This window comes from Aptenodytes patagonicus, chromosome 3 (assembly GCF_965638725.1).
Source record: "Aptenodytes patagonicus chromosome 3, bAptPat1.pri.cur, whole genome shotgun sequence".
In the NCBI taxonomy this organism is placed as follows: Eukaryota; Metazoa; Chordata; class Aves; order Sphenisciformes; family Spheniscidae; genus Aptenodytes; species Aptenodytes patagonicus.
Genome location: NC_134951.1, coordinates 95,449,432 through 95,462,234, shown reverse-complemented (window position 1 = coordinate 95,462,234; position 12,803 = coordinate 95,449,432). Strand labels below are relative to the sequence as shown.

The following is a 12,803-nucleotide window of genomic DNA, read 5'->3' as shown; positions in this document are numbered from 1 at the left end:
GAGGTAAAATTCGGCTATTGGTGCTATTTGTTATTTAAAGGTGAGCTGTCCTGAAGGTATGGGAATATAATGTTGTATTTGACAGTTAAGCCAAGCCAGGCTGAGAAGCTTGCCTCTGGCCATTTGTTTTTAGGCTGTATTTCACCATTCTCTCAGTCCTATAAGTTGTCTGTGGGGTAGCCCTGCAAATTGCATTGCTAGTAAGACCCAGGTTAAAAATAAGTGATTTTTTTAAAAGGAGATAATTTTAAATCTGATTCATGTCAGTTTGTGTTGTAGCTCGATGGACAGTTGCATAGTCACAACTGAGGGGATGACAAACTGGGATACAGGAGCAGAACTTTCTTAAACTGACTTCACCATCACTCAGTCTGCCATTTCACTGTATCCATGATAGGCTGTGAACCTGTGCCAGCTGTAACAAAACTTTCAATGCCAGATGTGTTGGTGGTTCAGACTTGGAGAAATTTGAGCTAGGAGTTTTTGACTGGAAGCCTCCAACTCCCCCTTTAGGGGAAAAAAAAAGCCACCAAAAAACCCCACTTTACACAAACATTATTCTTGACAAACGCTATTCTTCCAGTGTTGTTTTGCACCCTTCTGGCTCAAGTTACACTAGTCATCTCAGCAAATTGTTTGCAGATTCTTGATGTTTTTCTTGCCTATTCTAATTTCAGAGAATAAGGATTGAAAAATTATTAATTCTAGCAATTAGGCTCTAGCAAGTTAGCTAGTGCTGAACTGCTAAGCCAAATAGATTTTTTGTTTATTTACAAGAATATTAATGCATCTGAGGAAAACCTTTCTCTAGGAAGCAGCTCTCACAATAAGAGGGATCTTGAGACAATTAAGTATAGCTCTTTAACCTGTATTGTGCTGTCTCTTGCATATGCTAAAGTCCAGTGTAAGTAATTCTTAGAGTGTATATTGTGCACATTTTTTCCATGGAAGTTTTTGTCCACCAAAAGGTGTTCGACCAACACTGCTTCTTTAAAAGTGAAGTTATATAAAAGTGATGTTATAAACCATAAAATACGTATACAGGTTGATTTTACTTTTTAGCAGTACTGTTTACAAAATTAGCATTAATTAGAGAAAGATAAAAGCTGGAATTATGCTGAGGCTTTCCAAACAGTGGAACTAAGTGTGATCAAAACAAAGCAGACAGCAATATGTTGGGTCAGCATGATCGGGTAAAGTTTTAATAAAGTTTTCAGATTTATATGACTTAAACCCCCCTCTCCAGAAGTTTGAGGATATAAAGTGTGGGAATGTGGAGAGTTACACAAATGTGTTAGTAAGTGGCATTTTGGACCTGTCACTGAAAGGAGATTAATTCAGACGGAAGACTGAGAGGAAGAGAAATTTAAGCTGCAACAAGGAAGAAGGACTTGGAAGAGGGGAGTATATGTGTAAGGGTGGAAGATGTAGGATATGGAATGAAGACACTGATGGGATAAGGGCGTGGGGTTGAAAAGCAGAAAAGTTTTGAATACAAGCTCTGAGTTATTGTCCCTACCCTTCATATGAATTGGAGTATGGAAGGAGCATCCTTTGAAATTTCTTATTGCCTTTTCTTGATTCTGGGAGTTGCTTTTTTTTTGAGATGGAGTGCATGCATTCCCAGGTTACCAGCATCATTACCTATTTTCTCATGCATAACTGGGATGCTGACTGCCAGTGGATCTGTGTATTGGACGTTGTAAATACGGATGGTGTTAGTTTCCTAGTAGCTGGGGAAAACTTTGTGGGAATTGGAAGAGCATGGAGTGACAGCAAAGGTCTGGAGTGAGTATTGAAAAATGTAATGGAGGAGAGGAAGTTCAGGGCTGTAGAGTGAGAGATTTTGGTGGACTTTATTTGTCTTGCAAGACTGACACATACTGTTTTTATTTGTCCCTGCTGACCTGCGTGCTTGTTCTTTTTATAGTTTCTCTCAGCTTCTTTGCTTTCTTTTAAGAAAATTGGCTGAAATTAGAGGACTGGAGTATGTTGGGTCAACAGAGAAAGAAGAAATGAAGAGCTGGTATGCAACCTGTGCATTTATATGGCAATGGTAACTGCGGTTTAGGCGCCAGAACAGGAAGGGAGGAAAGTGCAGTGCAGTGCATAGGTAGGAATGACTAGTGGTGGTTTTCGGTGCTCCAAATGAAAAAGCTGTTGAAACTGGAATTTCTCAAACTGAAAAAAAGACTTGTGAAGTTCAAGTATGTACCACTGTAACTGCTGTCTCTGGGCAATCCTAACATCCCAAACTTTCTAAATGTAAACTATTTCTTTCCTTTGCCCAGAAGTTTGTTCTGAGATGTAATCATCACTTCTCTGTCTCCAGTTCCTGGAGATGGTTGACATGTATGTGCCCAACTTGCCAACAGTCTTGATGGCAAGAAGATGCCCTTCAAGATAATCACTTCTTGAGGCAGCCCTCAAAATTCAGTGTTATACTGGGCACATGTGAGCCTTCAGAGTGTGTTTGTGTAAGACACATGTACCTTAGGACAAGGTTATGTGCACAACGGATTCTAGTGCAGATTTATACTGTAAATAAATTTTGTTCAGGCAAAATTATGAGGGAATTCTTTTGCTTTCTTGTTGGAGATTATGTACTGTTCTTTTGGTCTCCTAGAGGATTGAGCTGAATCTGCTGCATCTTCTCAGGGTGGATGCAGACAACATAGTGCACCTGCTGCTTGCTGCTGCAATTTTCAGTGGTGAAAGCAATATGCAGTGCATGACTGGTTTGGCAGAACTGAAGCTGGTTCATTGCTTCCTGTTAAGCAGAATCTAAACCGTGTTGGTTTAAAAAAGTAAATCAAGTATCTCTGTCTTCAGGCAGCCTCATCTGTTTCTCATGGAACTCCCCTTTGATCATTCCTGTATTCTAGTGCCTTATTCTAGAATGATGTGAGGCGTAACTAGTTAAGTATAACTTACCAGTAATGGCATTTTCTGTATTGAGTACGTGTCCAAAGGAAGTTCTGTGCAGAGGTGGTTAGCTCAGGCCTTCTCTGCTGTAGTTTTTTGAAAGACAACTTTACTTAGCTCTGGTTTAGCTCTACCAATAATAAATAATGATGATAATGGGAATTCTGTTGTAAAAGGTGTTTCTATAGTCACTGGCGGTTTTCGTATTATGTTGCGCTTACCTGCTGAAAGCAGCATGAGGTGAGGAAAACTGTTGAAAACATCACTGCTAGGAAAATCTTTGTTTACACTGGTTTATACTTTGGTTCATGTTGTTACTAAAGCTGGAAAGGGCCAGAAATCCAGACACTTTTATTAAGAAATTCCTGGCACTGTTTTCTATGCAATGTTTGTTTAGCTGCTTCTCCTCTACAAAGAAAGGAGGGCAGCAGCAAATCTGGGACTTCTTGAACTTCTCTCTGTTTTTCCACCTTCCAAAATGGTGCTTTATGAAATGTATTTTTGAGTTGAGAATTTCCCTTCTAGATAATGTAATTACAGACCGTGTTATTGGCAGCTGGGATGAGAAATTAAATGCACTCAATACCCTCTCCTATCTTTAGTAACTAAAGACAATTGAAATATTTGGAACAATTGTTCTTCTAGTTTGATTTTTTTTTAATTGATCCATCCACTGCAAGTCTCATATGTTAAGCAGAGCAGCGTCACTTGCCTTTCTGTAGCTGAGATTAAAATTCCCTGATTGATGGGCTTGCACTCTTTCTTCAATTTACAGAGACGTTCACCGAGTCTCCGCTCTGAGTCTTCACTGGAACAGAGTTTGCGGATTACTGTTGGTAATGACCGGTATTGCATTGGCACACCAGAGCGAAGGAGGCTGCCTGATAGACTGGGCTCACCAATTGATAACCTGAGTGACAGGTATGGTCCTCCACAGATGGGGATTCAAGTGTGTGAAACAGTAAGAACGTGGGAATGGCTGTACTGGGTGAGACCAAACATGTAATTAGCCCAGTGAATGCCTAAGGAATGAGGATAAGAGGGCAAGCGTGTAGTGATGCTTGCTGGAATACTCCCCCAGCCCCCAGCAAGTTGTGGTGCAGGGGATTCCTGAACAAAAGTCACTATCTGTGTTTGTAGTAACTCTAAACAGGTATTTCTTCTCTGATTTTTGTCTACTGCTTTTAAAACCCATATAAACTAGAAGTCCCCAGAGTATATTGCAGGAGGGGGAGCTGCTTCATTTGACATTTCACAGCTTCAGCCACCTTCTTCTGTTTCTTATGAACCTACCTAGTCCTGACTGAAAGGAAGGTTGTTTATGGATAGTGTAAAGCTTCAACTTCCTCATTTATTGGGAGGAATCATCTACTTTCCTCATTTTTGAGAATAGTCCAGAAGAAAGCTCCAGTGTAGCTTGAAGAAAATTTATTATTTTGACTTTAAAAACCCTGCAGAGGAGAAGTGAACGTAGTCAGACTATCTCATACATGATAAAATGTTAGCATTCTTAGGGTCCCCTGATTGGAATTGGAGAGAAACATAGTTAATAAAGATGTCTTTTATGTTAAAAATACTGCTGTGAACAGTGAAGTATAAATATTAGTAGATACTGTTTGGAAATCTTTGCCTTCAGTAGGAGAACAGGTATAATCTGTCGAAGTAAAATCAGAAGACTTTATGCGAATAAAATTGTTTTCTTTGTCTTGAATTGTGAAGTTAAAGATGGCATAGTTTGTGCCCCAGAGCAGACAATTGCAGTTTCAGGTCAGGAATAAGCATCCAGCACAAAAAAAGCACTATAACTTCCATTTTTTATGCAAATATCCCCAACTGTTAAAAAAAAAAAAAGAGAAAAAGAAGTGAGCAGAATAAGTGAATTTCCTGTCTTTCTCAAGTGTAAGGTTAAGTTTCAGCAGGTGTGGAAAACCAAATGAGAGTTTAGTTTTCAGTATTGTCACTTTTACGCCTTTACCTCAGTTCTCCTGGGATCAGTGTTCAATTTGTAAATCCCCTGTGCAGTCTGCAGTCTTCTGAATGAAATGAGTGCATGTGCCCAGGGAGAGTACAGTGGTTGGAAGGAGCAGGAAATGGTATGTAGGAGAACTGGTGCTGCTCTGGCAAATTAAGAACATGGGGGCAGGGGGGAGGTGTGTTTGTCCCATTGCTTCCTTTTCTCCAGTGAGGTTTTATATTTAACCTGTTTTGTACTTATGATGCATGGTTAGAAGTAACATCAGGTACAGTGGAGTTTATTTTAACATGAGTGAAAATGACGAAGAACTTTCACTTTATCTCTGTTACAGGACCCATAGATGTAAAAAAATGGTCAGAATAGACTCCTGAGAAGGTATAGAAGTGACAGATGAATGAGAATGAGAATAAGAGGAAGTGAGACCGTGTAGACCTCAGTTTTTAAGTGACTTCCCATATATTTGTAGTGTAGGTATGCAAGAACTCTATGTGGTTACATTTACTTTTTTGGTTTTTGTCCAATCTGTTTGTGCTGGCTGCGCTTGTCTGAGTGCTGCCCGCTGTCCAGAAGCTTAAAGTGTGCGACAACCTAGTCATCCCTTAGCTTTTCCTAAAGCTTCTGGGTGCTGCTTCTGACTTCCAAACTTCTTCACTGTTTAGCCATTTTGGTTGGTTTTAAAAGATGTTTTGTATTCGGTTAAGGACATTGTTTATCATGTATTTTTTCGTCATGCATTTTTTTTCCCCTCTGAGAGGCTGTCCTGGTATTGGGACACTGACTTTATATCTATCACTGGGCTTTAAAGTAGCCCTTATTGTGAATCATCGTTGGGTTTAATACTGGGCATATCACATTCTTACTTGGCATGTGGTACATTCTCATTTGCATTTAAAAAAAAAAAAAGAAAAACATAGGGTGTTTTCTGAAGGTGTCTCTTCAAATTTTGAAGTAACTGGAGCAAATAATTCTGAATTTAGTTATTCTCAGCTATTTTTGCTAACTACTCTACTTGGAGATTTCAAGCAATCACTTTTACAAATTATTCTCTGTAATTTGCAGGGCCTTGAGATGGTAGAGAGGTTCATTAGCCTATAAAGGAAATAAAATACCAAAGGATGGATATCAGGGATGCTTTTGGATTCTCCTGCAGCAGTGGATTTTCATGATGCCCCAGGAGAATTTCTCAGGGTGTGTGTCCATGTGCAGGTCCATCCTAAAACATCTGTAAGAACTTGCCCCGAGTTTCTAGGGCAGCTGGCCTCCTGCACGTGTCTAAGCATGCATTCAGCATGCTGAATGCTGCTGGCTTGTGACTTCAAGGTCACCTAAGCAGCTTCAGTCTTCTGCTTCAACAGATTAGTATTTTTTTTGTCTTCCAGAATCTTAGTCTATCAAAGTGAAGAATATATCTTATCCCTCTCCCTGTCTTCCATCTCTCCCTCTGTCAGTATTTTTATTCTAGTACTATCTGAGCTGGCACAAGCTATACAGAGCATCCCACCAATTCTTTCATCTGAGGTTAATCCAAAAAATTAGACCATATCACTGCAGAGACTTGGTCTGTGTTAAGCTGTGCTCTGAAATAGCATTTTTTTGGCATAATATCAAGAGTGACAGTTGGCTTGAGTATGAGTAGCTCATCTGACTTCCTATTCAAAGACTGTCTGTTAAGGTGGAGTCCTGTTGGTTGCTGACAGCAGAATACCATTATTTATTTCTGTTTCTGTGTACGTGAATAAATATGCCAAAAAATAAACTTACCTTACACTAGTTGCAGTTCTCTGAGGCATCATGTCTATGTAGTCTATGGTCTGTTCTTCTTCTCTGAAACTGCAAATTCCAGTAATTCATGGATTCTGTGTTGGTGAAGCAATTGGGATGGTCACAGTGGTACCACCTTGTATCCTCTCTCATGGATGCAATAGCCTGTAGTGGACATTGCTGACTAAAAGCACCCAAACCAGTTAAGAGAGACATATCTCTGTTGGATTGTATTTACAGAAAACATACTTCAAAGAATCACAGTTTCTGAAAGGCAAGTAATCCTTTTCCTCACACCTGTATTTAATCTTTGAGTTTTAAGTCTGTATCTTAGCTGTTCAGAGTGTATTTGGAACATCTTTCTAGTTGTAAGTATAGTAGGTTTGCTGTTCCTTTCTTTCGATGTATGATTAAATATTCCTTCTGCCTTGTCACTGCAGTCAAAGCATTTGGATTGTAGGTGACACCTGGCAAGCATTCATGCATGCAAATTATTTGCACAAAAATCAGCTGAAGGTGTATGGTGAAATACATCTGTTACTCCACCAGGTGTGTTTATGCAGCTTGTATAGGTTTAGCAGGCTCTCGGAAAAGGTGACACTGGGGATAGACATACCTTTATGTAGGCTGTGAACAGCAACATTTCTGTATGAAATTTAATTCTAGCTACTTAGATATTTTGGTGATTTTGGAGGGGGTGGATGTGTATAGTTTGCTGGAAGCTGGAAAGGTACCATCTAATACTGTGGGTACTGATGTATGCTATATTTACCTTATAAGACATGTTGGACTGATAGAGCATCTAGTAACATATGAAATGCTTCGCAATGATGCAGGTTAGAGATAAAGTGAAGTTTCATGTTGGTTTTGTTCTTAAATATGCATGTGTAAACTGTAAAAATACTCAAGAAAAAGATCTTGTCTGTTTATGTCTGTTATTCTTTAGTCTGGTGACTTTAAAAACTGGGGCAATAATTTCTCTGCAAATTTTTTTGAAGATGTCATCTGGCATGACTTGATTTGTCCCTTCTCAGATCTATGGAGGGACTTTTCTCAGTAGGAGGAGGTGATTTTTGAGGATTCAGGCAATCATACATAGTTTATCTCAAGTTGACCTCTTGATCACTCGGGCTAGACATTTCTCTAGGGTTTCTGTCCCATTGATTTCACTTAAGGAGCACATTTGCTTCCCATTCTTGGAGGATCTTGCTATATTTTTGAAATGCCTGTGAGTAGAAACAGCAGCTGGTTTGGTTTGTTTCTGCCTGATCTAAAGAACAGTCCCAGAAAAGTTTTTAGGGGTAGGGAAAAAGGCCTTAGTTAAAACAGTACTCCTAACTGGAGGTGTGTGTAGGAATCGGTCCAAAAGAAGATACTCCCAAGAGATGTAGCTAGTTATTCTGGTGGTGTGCCAGTTGCACTTCCACTGCGTGTAATAATGCAGGGGCTGGCACAAAGGAATGATACTATTACATTTACTATCCCTGGTTCATAGATATCTTATAAAAAAACTGTGCTGCTTCTTGGGTATAGCAGTTCATGTGATTAGTGACAGTCCTGTCTACAGATCTGTTGCAACAGAAAATGTTGCTAGAATTTGTGGTCCTTGTCCACAGCTGAAGATAAAAAGAGGATCTGGTTGCATTTGCCAGTGTGAAACTGAATTATGCCTTGAATAATTCATATGAAGTGTGACCTTGGCATCTTGCTGGGAGACATGAGGAAAGGGATTGTCATCTGAAATATGATAGTAATGTTTTTTTAAAAACATGTAGTCTTTTTCCTTCACAGAAATAAATCCATCCTATCAATTTTTCAAGGCTCTCCTTCTGCAGTATGAGTTGAATTGTTCATGTCACTGTGTTTGCAGGTGACTTCCTAGGAGGGATGTATAGTACCATTAAAAATGTCTTCCTCTCTCCCCTGCCCTTTAAGTACATAAAATGTTGCTTCTGTTTACCGATGGAGATGTTATTCTGAAACTGATTTGGAAATTTCTTACTCTTGAGTAGGAGTAAGACTTTGTTTACTCTGACTCAAGTACTTGTGTTTATTCTATGCTTCTCTTACACAGGGATGATATGGCTGATGGTCCAATATTCACTAGAGGCCTCTCATGTCCTCGAGGCCTTGAGAGGTACCCATCGCATGAAGATCAACCTTCAAGTCCCTTCATCATGAGACATGATGAAGACTACCGCAACCGAGATGTTTTCCTCCATCGTTCAGATTATAGTCCGCATTACGGTCGTCGAGAAGAGCTGCCTCGTGGATCTGACAGAGATGGTGACAAACTCAGGAAATCCTCCTACCCATCGAGGCCAGAAGAGAGGGGACGAGAAATAAAGCGTCCACGGTACGAAAAGGATGAGAAGATGCATGGTGTGAGTGGAGAGCATCAGGGTTTCTCATCAGGAACACGAAACTATCGCAGACGGAGCCGCAGCCGCAGTAGAAGCCCGAGCCCGTCATACCTGAATGAAGAATTCCGAGAGCTTGACCGTGCAAGGAGGAAAAGAGAAGAAGAAGAGCGTAGTAGAAACTTGAATCATGATGTTTCAGGCAGTGGTTATGTGATCCCCGGCTTGACTAACACACTACAGACTTCTGAGCCTCGGTATATGTATAGGCCTGAGGAAATCCCATCCATGCCCAAAAAATCTATTTTGAAGAAACGAGTGGAGATGGAAGTAGAGTCTCCTATTCAGGTTTGATCTCTGTCTGTCTGTCTATATGTTTCTACTTTCCAAAACAGTCACTTCATGATGCAGAGTGTTAGTTTGATTTCCAAAATAGAAAAGCCAAATCTTTACATTTTCCTGTCTTTGAGAGGACAAGTATCTTTTTGCAGGCTTATACAAGTTAGGATTGCATTAGAAACTTTAAACAGTGAAGGCATTTAATCAAGAATCATATATATACAAAATCTGAGGCGGAATAAAATGTCCTTGTTGGAATTCAGCCCAGGATGCTGAGATCTGGGCCAGCTTTTATAGAAAAGCTGAGTCTTTTTGTACCACAGGCAGTCAGAACATTGACTGAAGCTCTCAGCCTGTCACAGTGCCTCTTTCTTGTTTCTTTATAGACTTAGAGAACTGCCTAATGCATCCTCAGTACCTCTGGCTGAAAACATCTTCGAGTTTCCTTATTTTTTTCCCTTTGGACTGTAGGCTGGGATCAACCCTACTTAATTTGTACCCAAGCTATACCAATTGAGTCTCAAAATTAGAGCAATGGAAAGATACGCGGTTGCGACCACTGTGATAAATTGACGTTTCTCATGTTTTAGCGCATCACTTTTGATCTGCCTGTTGTACTGATCAGTTTTGGTTTGACAGTGACATGTTTATCTCAGGAGGTGCCCCAATACTGAGGATCCCATTCTATACCTATTATTGGAAATCCTATTTAATATGGCATTAATTATGCATATCTGAAGAAGTGACTGGGAATAACCCCAATGCGGTTGTTTTTACCTGCCTTAAGGTGTTGAAATCCTATTTGTCTGTGATTAAACTCAAAGTGTAGCCAAATTTATGTTATGGGGTTTCAATTTAAAAGTTTCAGTTCTTATGCTTGCAGAAAATTAATGAAATATAATTGTGATTTTGTGTATTCTCTGGTATAAGTGTTGATTGCTGGACATGACATTCCAGAATCATTAGGCAACTTGTTTTGTAATATTCTGTGCTCTCTTTCAACTGTATGTTGTCTTTTCTCTTTTCTTCAGCTGTGAACTCAAGGAGAAATTAACAGGTTCCTTTGTTTGTTCTGTGAGGTGCATAGTCCCCTCAGAAGGTGCTGTAGTAAATAGTAACTTCTCTCTCTTTCAGCCTGAGGGCTTTTCAAGCAGTCCGGCTCCCAGCAAGGATCTTCCGCTTCTTTCTAGTCATTCGTCTTTGCCCCAGAGCGACATGGCTCCTTTTGCCTCTGAAGTGGAGAACTTTCTCAAACGGTTTAACAAAGACTCTGCTGTGGAGTCTGCAAACAAGGAGTTGCGTGATGGTTTATATGAGTGGAGCCCACTTTCTGGGGCTCCCAAAGACACTTTCACGTTTGAAGAGAAGTTTGGAAGCTTCTTAAGTCACAAGGAAAAGGTAGAACCCAAGTTAGAGCCTGCTGATCGTCATACTGACTTCCTGCTGCCTCACGAGAGGGCCAGTCAGGATGGCAGTGGTTTCTCACGAATTCTGGGCATGATGGCTGATTCTGTCAGTGCTCAGGAGAAGAGGAGGCGTAGTTTTCCTGACATTGAGGATGAAGAGAAATTTCTTTATGGTGATGAGGATGAAGATACCAAAACTGAATCTCTCCCTGTTCAGAAGCCCCCAGTGAGTTGTGGCAATGAGATAATAAGCCAGAAAGTGAGCCCACCTCCTTCTCCTGCTCCAGCTGTCAAGCTGGATCCTTTAGAAGAGCCTAATGCTGAGTATGCGAAGATCCATGATTTACTCAAAACCATTGGACTTGACATTGGTGTTGCTGAAATTGGAAAACTGGCTGTTCGTACCCAGGAACGCCTTCATGGCAAAAAGTTGGCATCTCGTTCTCCTGATCGTCGCTCTTCAGATCCTCGCAGACTGGACCCTTGGGACTTGCGTCGCAGCCGGAGTGACACTCGTTCTCCCGAGTCAGGCCAGCAGCGCTCAGCATCACCTCCAGTCGCTTTCCAGCAGTCTAAAGATGCATCCTCTCTTCAGAAATCAGAGTATACTAAGAACAAGCCAGTGGGACAGGATATACCTCCATGTGCACCAGAACAGCCTCTTCCTTCTGTCTCTCTCATTCCCTCAGTTCCACCAGCTCCTGCTAGTTTGCCGCCTACACCTACTTCTGTTTCCCAATACCAAATTCCCAACTATTCCCAGTTCACTGCCACTCAAATGCCCCAAAACTATCCACCTCCCACAATGGCTCCTCCAGGATACGATGCATATGGGCACTATATGGCATATGCAGCCCCTGGCTGGACCATGTACCCCCCTGCTCAGCAGCCTAATCCTACACTGCCAGAAGCTCATGGTCTTCTTACTATGGCCATGTCAGCAAACCCCACCCGTCCCAACCTCCGTGTGATTGAGACAGTCTCTATGGGAAAGGATGTCCCTGATTTAAAAAGAGATGGTTCTGTGCTCGTTCATGTCCCCACCACTCCTGCTCATTCCAAAGTGCCCCTTCGTCTGCCTTCACACCCTCTCAAAAATACCACAGAAAAGATGTCAGATGAAAAAAATCGGGCAGCTCAAAAGCAGAAGGTATGTTACCCTAATACAAAACATGTTGGACTTCTTGGTTGGTGGGATAGAAGCTTTTCCTCTTCAGGTGTGCCTTTTTTTTTCCTGAGTGGCTCTAGTTTAAAAACAGTTGGACTAAATTTGCTTTTGTTAAAGATTTCTAGGCATTTTTCTGTATTACTCTATGACAATTTTAAAAAATGCGTTTAAAATCCCGCAAAGTTGTACGCCCATAGGTTATGGCTGAACAGATGACATCAAGCACAAAGTTGAAGTTCTTGGGGCCAGCCAGAATCTTACAGAAAAAACACATGGTGGCCACAGCTTGGCTTTATTCCGCTGAGCTTTAGATATTGAAATACCTGAAGATATCTAGATATAGAAATACCTGAAGGGACGATATAAAGAAGATGGAGCTGGGCTTTTTTCAGTGGTGTCCAGTGGCAGGACAAGAGGCAATGGGCACAAACTGAAACACAGGAGGCTCCATCTGAACATGGTACATGGTATAATAATACCATGGTTATACCTATATTAGACATTCTTAAATACATACTAAAGGATGTCATCATTCACAGTTGCATACAATTTTCCCTCTGCATTTATATTAATTATCTCTTATAAGAATCACAAAATCAGAAGAACTTAACGGAAACTGTTCTTTACTTGGTGCATCTGACACCAGTTTAGTTATGGGTGTTAATGTTTTCCTCTTCTAGTTATCTTGGTTTGTATGATAATTAGAGAGTAGTGGGAAGAACATATTTTAAAATAGGAAACTGTAGTTGTATTAACTGTCAAAGGACTGGAAGATTCCTGAAAGTTGTTTGGGTTTTCAAACCGGTGTCCACTCAGTCTTTGTTGTTAAAATAAGGGCATAGAACCATAGAATGATTTGGGTTGGAAGG

At 40.6% G+C, this 12,803-nt stretch overlaps 1 protein-coding gene across 2 annotated transcripts in view; it reads left to right on the top strand.

Moving 5' to 3' along the window:
• Positions 1-12,803, top strand: part of ZNF318 (zinc finger protein 318) — a 27,591-nt gene that overhangs the window by 1,699 nt on the left and 13,089 nt on the right. For both annotated transcript variants that reach the window (XR_012994986.1, XM_076334309.1), the window contains exons 2-4: positions 3,701-3,846; positions 8,736-9,369; positions 10,495-11,916. Coding sequence is in view for 1 of the 2 variants with exons in the window: in XM_076334309.1 (XP_076190424.1) it covers positions 3,701-3,846; positions 8,736-9,369; positions 10,495-11,916 (2,202 nt within the window). In the remaining variant the exon portion in view is untranslated. The remainder of the gene's footprint in view (positions 1-3,700; positions 3,847-8,735; positions 9,370-10,494; positions 11,917-12,803) is intronic.